Below are 12,502 nucleotides of genomic sequence, written 5' to 3' on the forward strand. Positions count from 1 at the left end.
TTAATTCCCTCACAGGTGTAACTGACATCATTAGCATATGGATATACACATATAATACAGTTTCTTTCATACTCTTTCACCAGTATGCTTACCCTTGAGCACACCATCCTATATAAACATGTTTATAAATGCTAAGAGATAAAGGTATGCGGCTACAAATTCTCCATGGAGAAATGTGAAATATCAATAAATAGAAAGTTATGTGTTTCAGTTATGCACACGTGGTAGGGCTCAGTAGGTAGATAGGTAGACAGCCATGAATGGCTGTTTGATTTCCTGTTTTGGTGAAATATTAAGTGGGTAGAAGAGGGCCCTTATCAGTAAAATAATCACACAGTGTTAATAAGAATGAAATTACATATTAACTGAAACTCTTTCTGGCTTTGATACTTTTTATGCTACTTTTTGACTGTGGTACAGACATAGAACCGTTATTAAAAAATGAACATTTCTTTATAGTTTGACTTTATTTGGTTTTGTTCTCATAGATGTTTTCTCCCAGATGTCAGATTCCAATGGCTTAATGATATTTAGCAAGTTTGACCAGTTTCTGAAGGAAGTTCTGAAGCTCCCAACAGCTGTCTTTGAAGGGCCATCTTTTGGTTACACAGAGCACTCTGTCCGCACCTGTTTCCCTCAGCAGGTAAGGACAGCTTTCTAGGACCTAGGGCTAGAGGGCGCCCATCCTCCCTCCCTCCCCTTGTCACCTGATCTCACCAGGCTGCTTCCAGTGTAGGGTCCAGGTCTTGAGTAGGGGCGGAAAAAGAAGTTTTAAGTTTTTTTTGGGGGGTGGTGGTGGTGGTGGTGGTGGTGGTGGTGTGTGAAAAAGAGAGGAAATAAAAATTCACTTGAGAAATCTTGTGTTTTGTGTGGGCTGGGGGGAGTGTCTTTTCTGACAAAGTGATAACTTTTGACATACTTAAAATCACTAAAATTTCAAAGAAAATGTTTAAGATGAAGGGCTTATGTTATTAGTAGACATGTGTTACTTTCTGAAATGTGTTCTTTAAACTGTGAGACACAGAATTCTAATATGTGACGCTGTGGAGTATTGGGTCGTGGTTTCCAGAGCTCCGGAGACGGGGTGACGCCGTCGAGCCCTCCACTGCCAGCTCAGACTCCTCAAGCGCTCACTGCTGCTTTCCCATGAAAGGGAGTTTGCTTTCCCATCCTAGTGGGTGTCTGTTTGTAGTTCTCTCTCAGAGGTGGTGGGTGTGTGCTCTGAGAGCTCAGCTATGCAGAGGGCTCAGAGCAGAGGAGATCCTGACTGTGGATAAAAGAAGCTTCAAGCTAAAATTAGAAAACTCTGAAAAGCAGGGAATTAAGGGGAAAATTGTGTTAAAACTAACAGGTAGAAGAAAAGTGGAAGGTTGAGACTGACATAGTTTGAAAGCATTTCCCCTTAAGAGAATTAATTACAAAAAAATACTTAGTAACTTGAGAGTGGAGAAACCACTGAGATGTCAGTGCCAAGCGATCGGATCCAGACCCGTCGGGCTGGCTGGCGTCCCTGTCCCCACGGCTGCTCTGAGCAAGCAGCACCTGGCATCACCGCTGTGACACTGTGCCGGGAAACACAACCTCTCATAGCCTGGCTTAAAAAATGTCTATTTAGGCCCTCCCTGGTGGGCAACGGGGTAGGACGCAGCAACGCAAGCTGGCCGCAGCCGCTTCAGTGCAGGTTCGATCCCCAGCCAGGGAGCTGACACACACAGTGCGGCAGACCTCTCCTGACTGCCCGCTGCTCCTCTCAGCAGTGGACTTCATCTGCCTGTTCTGCTCCCCACCACCCCTGCACCTCTGGCCTATACCCCAGTTCTATATGCATAAGTAAATAAATCTTTAAAAACAACAAAAAATGTCTATGGAGTAAAAGGCAAAACAAAACTGAAGAAATTCCAGATTAAAGGTGTCTATAGAGAGCTGCACACCACATGCAACTCATGCTCAGGGTCAGCTTCTGTTATACAAGAACTTACTCTGGAAACACCTCAGTGGACTTTGTAGACTAGATGACAGTATCAAACTCGCGCTGCGCTGCAGTGGCTGCAGATATTTCACGGTGTTTCGCTTTAACCAGTTGAGCCACCCAGGAGGTCATGAGCATTACTATATTTACACTGAACATACAGTGTGTCTAAGGGCAAAGGGACAGCTCTTCTGCATTGTTAACATTTTCAGACTCTGATTTTAAGGGTAAATGGGGGTTTCTGTAAGTCTGAAATTTTAAAAAATAGTTAAAATATAAAAGGAACAAATATAAAGGTTTGAGAACTGAAAGGACATTGTAAATTAAATCCTCCTGACCTGTGATTTTTTTGATTCCAAAAGAACCTAGACGCACACATCTTTTTTTTTTTTTTAAGATTGTTTATGCATACAGAACTGGGGTACAGGCCAGAGGTGCATGGACGTTGAGAGGACTCACCAGAGACAGGGTGAGGAGCAGAACAGGCAGGTTGACAGAGTACACTCCTCAGGGGAGCGCGGGCAGGTCAGGAGAGGTCTGCTGTGCCGTGTGGGAGTGCTGAGTGTGGCACCCACTGTACTGGGAGGTGTTTTTAGTAGGAGATATTCTCCCCAAATTTATACATGCGCTGGCTGATTGTTTTTGTAGAAATTAGTGTTCATGAATAATTTATTTTTCTCAGCATAAATGGCATTATTAGCTTTTTGCATATTAAAAATATCTGTGTCAGTTTGTGCTACTAAAGCATAATTTGTAGCTCTCCTCCTGAAGATCCATGTTCAGTCTGTGTGAGGCTGTGCAGACATTCCTTGGTGCATATGCCCTGAAGCTATTAACATGCCCTCAGGGATACACGTGAGCATGAGGTGGGAAGACACCGTAAACATTTGTCTTCTGGAAGGCCTCTCACTCTGCCTTGGGTATTGCCAGCTGCCTACCTGCCGCTTGCCCCCCAGTACTATGGGGTCATCTTGTATATTAAGTAAACATGACTTTTCACACAGATGCTTTTGGAGGCTGGGCTTAGAACTGGAGAAGTTCTGGCGTGCTGTTCTTAAATAGTGTCAGGAGGGGAAGGAGATTTCTACAAAGTAGTAATAGTGAAGAGTAATTTTTGACTAATGGATTACAGTTATAGGGGGCACCAAATTTAAAGTAATCTTTGATTTAATTGTAATGTGACTACTATAATGGGAATCTAACATTGGAATAGCATTTAATACCTGAATAACAGTTTAAAAGGTTGAGGAATATAAAAAAAAGTTAAAGTCTAATTAGCATTCAAAGACTGCTATCTAGGATTCTGCATATTATCTTATAAAATGATTCTAAGACCTTGGAAGTCAGGCAGCACCTATTAGTTGCTTTTCACCTGCTTCTGAATTCCTGTAAAAAAAAAACCCAGTTTGTGTTTTGATTTTTGCTAAATTTGGAAAAGTCAGAGAAGCTTATCTCAGGATAGTAAAGGAAATTTGAGTTTTCCTGGGTTTATAAAGGTGACCCAAAAAATCTTTAAGAGAAATAGAAACTACTGATAGTATAACCAAAAAAATGAGACTGGACAAAATGCCAGCAAGAGTTAAATTCAATGAGTTTTGGGTTTCTTTCTGAAATGGATTTTTTCCCTTGCAGTTTGTTTTCCTGACATGCTTCTTTAATTCAAATTTGCACACACACCTACAGATAGAGAAGTATCTGTGTAAAGTGGAAATTTCTTAGTCCTGGCTCATTTGCAAATTCCTCCACCTTCTTAAGGTTCTGGGCTGAGCAAAGAAGTGATCACAATTACAGAGAAAGTGTGACTATTTTAAGAAGCTGCAAATTTTGCAGAAATAAACTTTCCTTTAGGGGAAGAAATGGGTAGTTTGGTGGATTCGTGAACTGCTTCACTTTTACAGTGGTAGGATCATGAAGCTGTGAGAACAGCTGTGAAGACATTCCTCAACTGATGGACTTAGCCACCCCTGATCTATACTTAGTTTGGGTAAGGCTAATCTATCTTGGAAGTTGCATGTCCTTACAAACAAGGAAAAAGTGTCTAGGTATTTAAGGCTAAAAGGAGTCATCTGATAGTGAATCTTGCGCTAAATGCCTGTGGTGACTTAATTAAGCTATTGCTTTTATTAAAATTGTTATGATTCTTTTGTGAGCCCTCTGTTTATAAGGCCACATGGGCTATTAGTTGTGTTCCACCCTTGTTTTTCTTATATACCTTGTTTTTTTTTTAATTCCCTAGTTTTGTGGTATGTAGTCTTTCAGTAATATATGTGTTATATCACAGGAGAAATACTTTCATTTTTTAATGATACAAGAATTACATATTTATTATTTTTAAATTTCAAATGTATTTTACTTCTTCAGTAATGCTGTATTTAATGGGACACTGCATTTACTTGGCATCGATCCTGAGTTGATTCTGAAGCAATACACTGTTACACCAGCTGGGTGATTACTGATCTCTCCATCCCTTTGGGGTGACTCTGCCAAGGGGCAGGTTCTGTTCTGCTCGGCTTGTGCTGTTATGACCACACAGAGCACAGTCAGCAGCTGCAGTAGCTCGTGCAGCATCCCGGTATTTGTCACGGAAATCAGGTGTCTCTTTCTGGTGGCTCTGTCTTGCTGTCATTTGCTGAATGTTTCAGACAGAGCTGTGGCAATTGCAGCTGCTGATTTGGTGCAACTCTGCATTAAGCCCCCTTGCTATTTGCTTAGTTTAATACAGCTTTAGTTCTTTTTAAAAAAAATGTGTTTGCTTGCTTTTCACATACTACACCCAAAATACGGGTATTTGTGGCTTAATTGTTTAAAAAAACACAAGATTTAAAAAATCTTTACCAGTTAACTCAACAGAACACAGTTTTTAGAATAGCTGCAATTAATGTCTGTCAGTAAATGTTGGCAAAGATTTGAAGAATTCTACTATGAGCCACTTTGGAACACACCCTGGTGGTTTCTTATAAACCAAGACAGACACTGGTCCCTCCCTAGGAGTCTAAGTTTTTCCCATACAAAAAAAATCCCCAACCTTTGTCTACAAAGACTTTTATATTATTAGTCTCAGCAGCCGCCTAGGTGTCCATAGTTAGAAAACATTGAGGTAAAGTTAAATCAATAGATAATATACTAAAATCAGAATGATACAGAAAAGATTAGCATAAGGATGACATGCAAACTCGTGAAGTGTTCCATATTTTTATGCTCAACATCACTTGTAATAAGGGAGATGCAAATTAAAACCACAGTGAGATACCTTCTCATACCATGATATGGAGAGAAAGGAACTCTCCTACACTGCTAGTAGGAATACAGACTGATACAACCACTATGGAAAGCTGTATGGAGGTTTCTGCTAAAAATGGCACTTCCATATGACCCAGCAATCCCACTCCTAGGTAATCTACCCAAAGGATACAAATACCCTATTTCAAAAGGATACCTGCACCCCCATGTTTATTGCTGCTCTATTTTCAATAGGGAAGATGTGGAATCAACGCAAATGCCCCAGAATAGATGACTGGATTAAGAAGATGTGGTATATATACACCATGGAATATTACTCAGCAATCAAAAAAGATAAACTCATGCCTTTTGCAGCAATATGGATGGAGCTGGAAGGAATCATGCTTAGTGAAATAAGTCAGAAAGAAAGAAAAATACCAGATGGTTTCACTCATAGCAGGAGCATAAGGGATTAGGAAAGAAAAATAAAGGCAACTGTAATAAAGAAAAAATGAAAAAAAACGAACAATTATAAACCAGAGACATTTTACAGGGATGGAGACAGGAATGGGGTCAAAACTGGGGAGGGAAGAGCACACGGGACTATGGTGATGACACACAGGTGAATCGGTGATGGGAAACCCAAGGAGATGATAAAATGCACAAAGTGAAGAATGATGTCATAGATTACTGTCATTTGGAAACATGTGTACACTTTGACCTCTGTGTATTATTTGACATGTCCTCAGAAAGAGTATACTATGAGTTGGTGTTAACTAAAAAGTTACAGTTAAACACAGAAAATCATGGTCACAGAACAGGGAATAAATTTGATATTAGTGTGTTTACTTTTTTTCAAAAAAAGATTTTTGCCAGGTAGTACTGCTTACTGCTCGCATGCTATAAGAAAGATACTCAGTTACTTGTGAGTTGAAGACAGGCTAGGATGTGTTCAGTACATTTCCCTGCAGGGCTGAAAGGCACTGGCCATGCAGGCTTGGGGGCTAGTGAGCTAGCACCTTCCCAGGTCCTCACTGGTGGCAGGGGCTGGCCTGCAGTCTCATCCTGGACTCCGACACCCAGCCGGGAAGCCTTAGGGCTCACTAGTCTGGAGGGGGAACAGAAACAGCCTTTTCCAAACAACTGAGGACCCTGATCTCCCTGTTACTTAGCAGTCCACTGGAATCTAAAGAGGACTCTGTCTGCTCAGATCCTGCTTTTGTCTTACTAATCCTTTTAATCATAAGCAAATTTGAGTTGAAGCCTTCCTTTTCAAGTTCAGCTCTGTTGCTGTCCCATGGTGTGAGTTCCCTAACAGCTAGCGCTTCTCTCCCCTGTGGTCCTGCCCTGCAGACCGGCCCTCGGCTCCCCACAGTTCTGTCTAGTGGTTCAGTTTAGTTATCGCCACAGTGCCCCCAGGCTTGTAGCATTTTGCAGCCCCTCCAGCAACATGTAAGTCATCTGTTTCTCCACAGCCTTGCCAGTCGCTTATGTTCACATTCGTGAACTTTGGCCAGTGATAGGTGAGAAATGCATAGTACAGTTTGGTTTGCTTGGTTTCTCTTGCTTTGAGTAATGTGCATTGTGAATGAGTGAAAGTAACTTGTCTTCATTTTCGTGATGAGCGCTCACCGAAATGCCCATAAACCCTGACCTCTCTCTCCTCCCACTGAGGCCTCATATTTCAGACCCTGACTGTCACAGCCCCTTTTCTCTGAACCTGCAGGTCTTTCAATGTAGGATTAATTGTTCCTCCGTCTGCACTCCCCTGGTGTGCCCACGTGCTTCCCGAAGGGCACTCCTTGGTCCCCTTCAGCTTTTCATCCCCAGTGACTAGCAGCTCCTGGAAAATGAGTTGTTTGTTGGCTTAATTGAATAATGATTTAAATAAAGCATGGCATGAGAAAGTGTCTGGTTTTTCCAGTTGTTTTTTTAACTGTAATGCATATAATAAAAAGCACAGCCATGTTTTATTATTGTGTCTTTACAGAGTATGCTGATCTTCAATGTCCAAAAAGTATCTGTGGTGTGGACACAGTCAGTGCCTAATAATACCTCAAAATTGACCAAATGCACTGGTCTGTGGTTCTAGTTAATGTGTGTTAGCCCCTGTCTGAGAAAATGCCCCTATAGCTATACAAAAATTTATAGAAGACTGTTTTAATCTGAATAGTTTTCAAAATGTTGTTTTCAGGCCTATTAACTAAATGTGTTGTTTCACTGATTACCGAATAAGTGGTGAGGCCCTGGGTAAGAAATATTTGCCTTTTGCACATAAGAAATCGGAGTTTCTAATGGAAATGATGAGGTTGGAAATTTCAGCTTCAGTAACTGAATGCTAAATTGTTTTGCTTGTTTTCTCCTGTTATTTTAATGATACTGGATTTCTCATTTTAAGAGATGGCTCCTCTCCCCTTTAAAGTTGGGAGGCTGTCCTCAGGGTGGAAGGAGGGGAGTAAAGATGGCATGAGGGTCGTAATGGGCAGCATGAGGATTAGAATGACAAGGGCAGGAACAGCAGACAAAGAGAAACTTGTTCCTAAGGAAAGACATGAACGTGGCTACAAGGTGTAATTAAACCATGTGTTGGCTTAAATGGGTCACCCAACTGTTACCGTGATTAGAAAGAAAGACCTTGTCATGAAACTACGAAATATCTCGTAAGGCTTTAAGTAAAACAACAGATTGTATGTTTTTATCCACCCTATGTATGTAAATATATAGCAACATACATACATTTGAGGGAAATCCCTCAACATGAAAATTGTGGGGGGGAATATATATATTTGAAGAAATTTTATTGTAGTTTTCGTTATAAACATTGTGCTATAAAAAATAAGAAGTTCAAAGAATGTATTCAATTTGGAGCAAAACCAAATGAAGTAGAAGAAAAAAAGTCAATCTGTTTTTCACCAGTTATTTAGGGAACAAATCATAGAATTTTAGAACTGGAATTCTTCCCTGACAGTTCTCAAATTTTTGCTCTTAGGGCCTCCTTACATTAGAGACTAATGAAAATTCCAGACAGTTTATATTGCATTGTTTTTACAGGTTATCTCTAGTCAGTATTTCTATATTAGATATTAAAATTGAGACATTTAAAGTGCTCTTCCTGATGGTGCAATGGGCTAAAGCACAGCACTACAAGCAAGCAGCAGCTGCTCTGCTGCTGGAGGTAACTCACATGGCCCAGTAGACCCCTCCTGACCCGCCCGCTGCTCCCCTCAGCAGTGTACCTTGTCTGTCTGCCTGTTCTGCTCCCCACTCTGTCTCTGGTGAATCTTCTCATCACCCCTTTACCTCTGGCTTGCACCCAGTTTTATAAGCATAAATAAATCTAAAAAAGAGAGACATTTAAAATAAACATTTATTTTTTTTAAAAAATAGTAATGATAAACCTATTACATATCATAAATAAAATTTTTGAAAATTTGCCCCAAAATTTATTTATTTTTTTTAAGATTTATTTATGCATACAGAACTGGAGTACAGGCCAGAGGCACAGGCAGTGAGAAGATTCACCATGGTCAGAGTGGGGAGCAGAACAGGCAGATTGACAAAGTACACTGCTGAGGGGAGCAATGGGCGAGACAGGAGAGGTCTCCGTGCCATGTGGGTCACCTCCTGGGTAGGGGTGGAGCTCACACCCAAGCAGCTGTGGCCAGCTTGGCAGTACTGCTGCGCCCCCAGGGAGGGCCTGCCCCCAAAATTTAACGAGTGCCATTGTTTTATACTTTTGCAAATTTCTATAATATTTCAGATATCAGCTTAATGGAGACAGTTGGATTCTTTACTTTCTTACCCATTCTGTCTCTGTGATCTGTTGTTTGTGTAAAATACAGAAAGAAAATCTGATCTCCAACAGATGTGTAGTTGGAAAAGGGAGGAGTGTTTTAATAGCTTTTTCAGAAATTTGTGGCTGGGACACATTGCCTCAGCAAAGACCTATTGTACGCTAATGAGGGAATGAGATTGAAAAGACAAATAATGTCTCAGTATTATGATGAAAGTCATTTTTCGTGGATTCCCTGAAAATGTTTTAGGTAGGGGGTTGGCAACATGCTGACCACACTTAAGAACCACTGTTCCAGTCCTTGAAATCCAGGAAAACTGAAACCATAATGTTTGTTCCCCAAACCCATGGTTAATGGAAGCCAGAGCAATAGGGTATGTTCTTCTGGTTTCATCCCTCATACTTTTGGAGGACTTCAAATGACAGTATGACTTTAGGGCAATTTTAGAAACTGATCCTCAGTGTATTGATGAGAATTTTGTGAGATGTTAAATGTAATTTTTCCCTTTCACCTTGAAGATTAAAAAGAAAACAACTCCATGATAGGCCAATCAAAACTCTAGAGTATCAGAGGTGGATTTATAAATACATAGTTTTTTTTTTTTTAAAGATTTATTTATTTATGCACACAGAACTAGGGTACAGGCCAGAGGTTCAGGGGTGGCGAGACAGAGTGGGGAGCAGAACAGTCAGATCGACGAAGCACACTGCTGAGGGGAGCAGCGGGCGGGTCAGGAGAGGTCTGCCACGCCATGTGGTCACCTCCGGGGCAGGCGGGAATCGAACTCATGCGGAAGTGGCTTTAGCTTCTTAGTGCAGTGCTTTAACCCGCTGCGCCACCAGGGAGCTCCCGTTTTTTTTTTTTTTTTTTGGTTGGTTGTTTTTGTTTTTAAGATTTATTTATTTATGCTTACAGAACTGGGGTGCAGGCCAGAGGTACAGGTAGTGCTATGATTCACCATAGTCAGAGTGGGGAGCAGACCAGGCAGAATGATAGAGTACACTGCTGAGGGGAGCAGCAGGCGGCTCAGGAGAGGTCTGCCGAGCCATGTGGGTCAGCTCTGGGGTGGGGATTGAATTTGCATCCAGGGGGCTGTGGCCAGCTTCGTAATGCTGCTTAAACCCGTTGTGCCACCAGGGAGGGCCCTATAAATACATAGTTTTTAACAAATATAATTTGTAGTTGATATCATACATTTAGTTTTTGTTTACCACCTTTTACTGAGCTTAAACATTTCAGCATCTTTTTTCTCAATGACGCTCAATCTATAATTTTAAGTTCACATTGGTTGTGTTACTGGCATATCCATAATAAGAAGCATTTTCATGTCTGGATTTCCACTAAAGTGTGGTGACTTTCTGGTTTAGTTTTCAAATTGCCCTTCACTCCTTTCTCTGAGACTCCACCGAGCACTGAGCAGCATTGGTGACTCGGACAGTAAGACAGGAAACGCCTAGCCGCCCTCTTGGGCCATGTGAGTACTTTCTCCAGTGCCCAGCTCTGCCGGGGCCTGAGGGCGCCTCCCCTGCCCTTCACCTGTTCTCTGCTTTGCTTTTATTGCAAAAGCCACTCTCTGCTGCTTTCCCTCCCATTTCTACTCCTTACCAGTTTCTTCTTTTTAGAAAAGAGTTTTAGTTAAGAATGACTTCCCACTTACCCATTTACGTATGCCAGAGTCACGGTTCTCACAGTTGCTGACAAGTCACACAGAAGTAAGTCTGTGTAGTCTGGGTTTGGGGTGATGGGAGCTGTTGTTGGGGAGATACTGGGGTGTTCTGATGGAGTGCCATTTCTACTTCATGTTCAGAATGTTCATGGTCTATCACTAATCAAAGTTCTTTTATTTTTTAAAAAAATTACTTATGCATACAGAACTGGGGTACAGGCAGAGGTTAGGGGAGTGAGAGGGTGACAGAGTGGGGAGCAGAACAGGCAGATTAACTGAAACACACTGCTGAGGGGAGCAGTGGGCGGATCAGGAGAGGTCTGCAGTGCTCTGTGGGTCAACTCCCTGGGCCGGGATCAAACTCATGTTGCAGTGGCTGGTGATAGATTGATAGTGCTGAGACATAACTCCTGTGCCACCAGGGAGTTATTTTCTAATCAGTTGGCAGACTCTTAGGCTAGTTCTAACTTATTGAATCTTTTCTACCTTCTCCAGTTCTCCCCCCCAGCCCCCAAAATAAAGCACTTAAATTTCTGTGCTGGGGTGGTGAAAGGCTTCACCAGATACAGAGTGGGGAGCAGAACAGGCAAATGGACGAAGTACACTGCTGAGGGGAGCAGGAGCAGCGGGCGGTCAGGAGAGGTCTGCCACCATGTGGGTCAGGACTTCATGGTCCTGCACTTTAACCCTTTGCACCACCAGGGAGGGCCCGCAGCTAAACTTTTTTATACCATTTTTCACTGCAAGAAAAGTGGTAGTACTGAGAACACAGTTACTTAGGAGAGAGTGAAATGAAAATTCTGGGTGCCTTTTGGCCTCACCCTACTTCCAGTCCTCAGCACCCCTTCCCTCCTCTGACTGGTGCCACCGGGTTGTGGAAAGGACCTGATAACTGCCCTCTTGTCTTTTTTCTTCTTCTGGAATAAAGTTTGAAGTTGGAGCCTGGGTGTCCAGTTGTGGGTACAGAGCTCTCACATCTGCCTTTTCCTTTCCTGTTGGAGTTGGAAAGGTGTTTCATAGGTAGGAGGAAATAGCAGTTAGATTGATCCGTTGGGAGCATTGTTGAGAATTTACATTATATGACTTCCTAGACCATTTTCTACTTTGTGATGTCCCTGTAGGACACAGTTCTGTCCTGTTTCACATACTGCGGAAGTGCAGCATGTCGTTGCTCAAGAGCCAGTGAAAGATACAGAGCAGTGGGGAAGTGGCAGGAGGCAGAACATGTAGTTAGCACGGCGGCCCACTTACCGCAGTTGCTGCAATGTGGACAAATTTCACTACTTTGAACGTTCTGTTTTTCTGCTGTGAATGAAAAGTCATTAAACGAAGTTGAATGCTGGGTCACCTCCCTGCCCCCGGGGGCCCTTTATTTATTATTTATCCTGTTATTGATCTCCGACTACTGATTATAAAGTGCTGTTGTGTGCCAGACATTGCTGGGGTGCCATGGACATTGTGGACACCCTGACCAGCGCTCTTTCTCCCATAATGTTGTTTCATAGTTGTGTGTGTGAGTCTGTCTCCCCCATGGGGTAACAGTCACAGAAATTTGAAGGACACCTGAGTTCCAGTCTGGCTCTGGGTGTGATTTGGGTAGCACCTTCGCAAGTCATTTAAATACTGTGCTCCCTTTGTTATTGCATCTGTATTATCAAGGTGTAGTACCTGTTTGATTTGCCTGATGTAGTTGTTCTAAGGCTCAAGTCAAAGAATGTACAAGGAAAAGGCTTTGAATACCGCAGTGTGGTGTAGTACATCTGCAGTAATGCCCCATACTCTTTTGTTTTGCTGTAAAATTTCGCTTGTAATTCATTCAGGCTTGATCGGGAGACCCTACAATTAACCTAATCC

General features: G+C 42.2%; 1 protein-coding gene across 10 annotated transcripts in view; it reads left to right on the plus strand.

Annotated features, from left to right (window-relative positions):
- DTNB (dystrobrevin, beta) overlaps positions 1-12,502 on the plus strand; it is a 200,063-nt gene that overhangs the window by 63,045 nt on the left and 124,516 nt on the right. For all 10 annotated transcript variants that reach the window (XM_012727567.1, XM_012727562.1, XM_012727565.1 and 7 more), the window contains one exon: positions 489-643. In XM_012727567.1, the coding sequence (XP_012583021.1) occupies positions 489-643 (155 nt within the window). The remainder of the gene's footprint in view (positions 1-488; positions 644-12,502) is intronic.

The sequence above is a fragment of the Condylura cristata genome, unplaced genomic scaffold (assembly GCF_000260355.1).
Source record: "Condylura cristata isolate star-nosed mole 26May11 unplaced genomic scaffold, ConCri1.0 scaffold00020, whole genome shotgun sequence".
In the NCBI taxonomy this organism is placed as follows: domain Eukaryota; kingdom Metazoa; phylum Chordata; class Mammalia; order Eulipotyphla; family Talpidae; genus Condylura; species Condylura cristata.